The sequence below is a fragment of the Echinops telfairi genome, unplaced genomic scaffold (genome assembly GCF_000313985.2).
Source record: "Echinops telfairi isolate 266 unplaced genomic scaffold, ASM31398v2 ScPeMD7_7469;HRSCAF=8507_1, whole genome shotgun sequence".
Taxonomy (NCBI): Eukaryota; Metazoa; Chordata; class Mammalia; order Afrosoricida; family Tenrecidae; genus Echinops; species Echinops telfairi.
Genome location: NW_022111373.1, coordinates 49,995,458 through 49,997,972, shown reverse-complemented (window position 1 = coordinate 49,997,972; position 2,515 = coordinate 49,995,458). Strand labels below are relative to the sequence as shown.

The window sequence follows — 2,515 nt, the reverse complement described above, 5'->3', positions numbered from 1 at the left end:
CGACAGGGCTGGATGCAAGGCTGGTGGCAGCTTTTTCTTTGAACAGGCAACCAAGAGGAATGTGGGGGCAGCAGTTCCAGGGTGTGCCAGGGAAAAGGGGCCGGGTGCCAAAGTGCGGCACGTGCCCTCTAGATTGCGCAAACCTGGCAGAGTGCAGACCTACTAAGTTTGATGCCCAGCTCCGAGAGCAAAGAAGTCCAGCGCACTCATCCCGTGCAGAGCCAGCCTTCCGCTTGGTGGCGCGCCCAGGACAGAGCTTTACCGTTTGGCTGCCGTGCACTGAGGGATTAAGATTGTTTTGTGGGCTGGAGAAAGAAAGCAGAGGGAGAGGTCAGCCTTTGCATCTTCACACCTCTGCAAAGTGGCAGCCTGGTGCGGGGAGGGAGGGGGCAGTGGCTGGTTTGTTGTTGTTGTTTGTTTCCATGTAAATGCATTCCTGGAAAGGTCTGGAGGGCAGAGCATAAAGTTTATTTTATTTTGACCTTCGATAGTCTGTTCTTTCTTCTGAATTGTAAACAATTGCTGGACCTGAGTTCGACTTAAAAAAAAATCCCTCTTTCTTTCCTTTTTTTCTGTTTTCACTCTCCAAACACTTCGTTTAAGACCTGATCCTATTCCATTTTTCAGAGCGTGGCAGCCCCAGCCCTTTGGCGGTTCACCGGAGGATCCCCCCGTGGTCCGAGGCAGCCGACTCCCCGCCCTTTTCACTCACAGAACCGCGCCGGCCGGAGGGTTGATTATTCGTTCCAGCCGAGCTATTGACAAATGCTGAAAGACAATGTTTTGAAAGAGAGAGCGGGAAGTATGAAAGGGGCTGGGGGAGGGAGAGCGGGGGTAGATTCGTTGCCATTGAATTTCTAAAAGGGGAAAAAATGACAGCCTCAAATGGTTTAACATTTCTCTTTTTTCCGTCACACATGTGAGAAATATAAAGGAGGAGGACATCTGGAAAGCTAGGCTACCCGGCAATCAGAGAGCAGAAATCCAAGCCATTGAAGTTTGGAGGGAGACAAAAATTTACATACCTATTTTCACAAAGAGGAAAGCTGTAACCTATTGAAATGGAGGGGGTGGGGGGGATGTTGCGGGATTTTTTTTAAACCTCTTCCATATGCATCGTACCTTTTGGGCAGTTCCACAGCCCGACTTCTCTTTTCAGAAGCCCTTTGTAATATGAAACCCACTGTAGATAAGATACAATGTGAAGATAGTCCATTCTGCCGCCGTAAGAAATAAAATTGGTTCCAGAAACAAAGTTACATGACAAATGGTTTAATTGCCTTGCGAGAATTGGAAAGCTTGATTGAATTTTTTCCTTCATAATAATCATTTTTAAAAATTAAAGAATAAAAATAACTTTGCTAGCCGAATGGGATTTTTTTTTTGGGTGGGGGAGCTGGCAGGAGGGGGGTCTCTCACTTTATTGACCTTTAAACTAAAGTGTTATAATTCATAATCAAAATTTAAGAGCTCAGCAGAGATTTATTTTTAACATTATTTTAACATTTCCCTTGCAGCCAAAACGTTCTAACCTAACTACTAGTTTTTTTTCTGTAGGATTAAACAAGTGAACAAATGCAGGCATATTTTATTCTCATTTCCAAGTAATTTGTAGTTTCATATCGGCACCAACCAGGCTTGCCCTTCTTGGAAAGCATCTGGGAAAAGTTCCTTTAAGTATAAGATGAGTGTTAGATTTTAGAGGGAGAGACTTCTAAATGGTTACCAAGACAGATCTGACAAAATAACCCAGCGACTAATGCCTGTAGGTGAAATGAAATCATTCCGCTTTAGTTAGTAACAAGTTAAAGATCACTTAGACCACAGCACCCGACTGCAGAGATTTAAGGGAAATCGGACTTAAATAGGATGTGACTGGACGCTTAGGACTATTTTCTAACAAGTCAAAAGAGCTTTCCCCCCTTCCGTACTTACAGTCTTTGAAGACCAGCGCCGGGTCTCTGTGAGGCAGGACTTGGGCAATGATGTGTCTCAGGGAGTCCAAGGTTCTGTCCATCTTGCGTCTGCCGCTGCGCGCCTCCTGCACAGTGTCCTCATGCCTAAATTCTCGCAGCCCTGGACTGAATTTGTGCAGCTCATTGATGCACTGGATTACCAAAGAATCTCTTTTAACATCTGCCAATCAGACATTTCCCAGAATCTAAAGACCCCCTCAGGGGGGCCTTCCTCCCAGGCTCACTTATCTTTGTTGTGTGCTGAGCTAATTAGCTCTAAAGGCTGGCTGACAGGCGGGTTCCCATTGCTTCCTTCTGTTAAACACACCCACCTACAGGCCGGCTGGGGAAGCTAGCTAATCCTGGGAACAGCGTTCATCTCCAACCAGCTTTTGCCTGACTGGTGTGCCGCCTTCTGACTTGGGTCTGTCTTTAGGTCCTCCGGAATATGAAATCAAGATGGATCTTTCTCCAAGAAATTTTCTAAATCACAAAGGAAGAAATCTCTCCCAGCTCTGAAGCACTGTTACCTAAATTCTCCTCTGGTGCAGCGAGCTATA

General features: G+C 45.8%; 1 protein-coding gene across 1 annotated transcript in view; it reads right to left on the bottom strand.

Annotated features, from left to right (window-relative positions):
* LIX1 (limb and CNS expressed 1) overlaps window positions 1-2,239 on the bottom strand; it is a 64,791-nt gene extending 62,552 nt beyond the window's left edge. Inside the window, exon 1 of the mRNA XM_004703473.2 lies at window positions 1,936-2,239. Within this exon, the coding sequence (XP_004703530.1) occupies window positions 1,936-2,017 (82 nt within the window). The 5' untranslated portion in view covers window positions 2,018-2,239. The remainder of the gene's footprint in view (window positions 1-1,935) is intronic.
* Window positions 2,240-2,515: the final 276 nt, after the last annotated feature.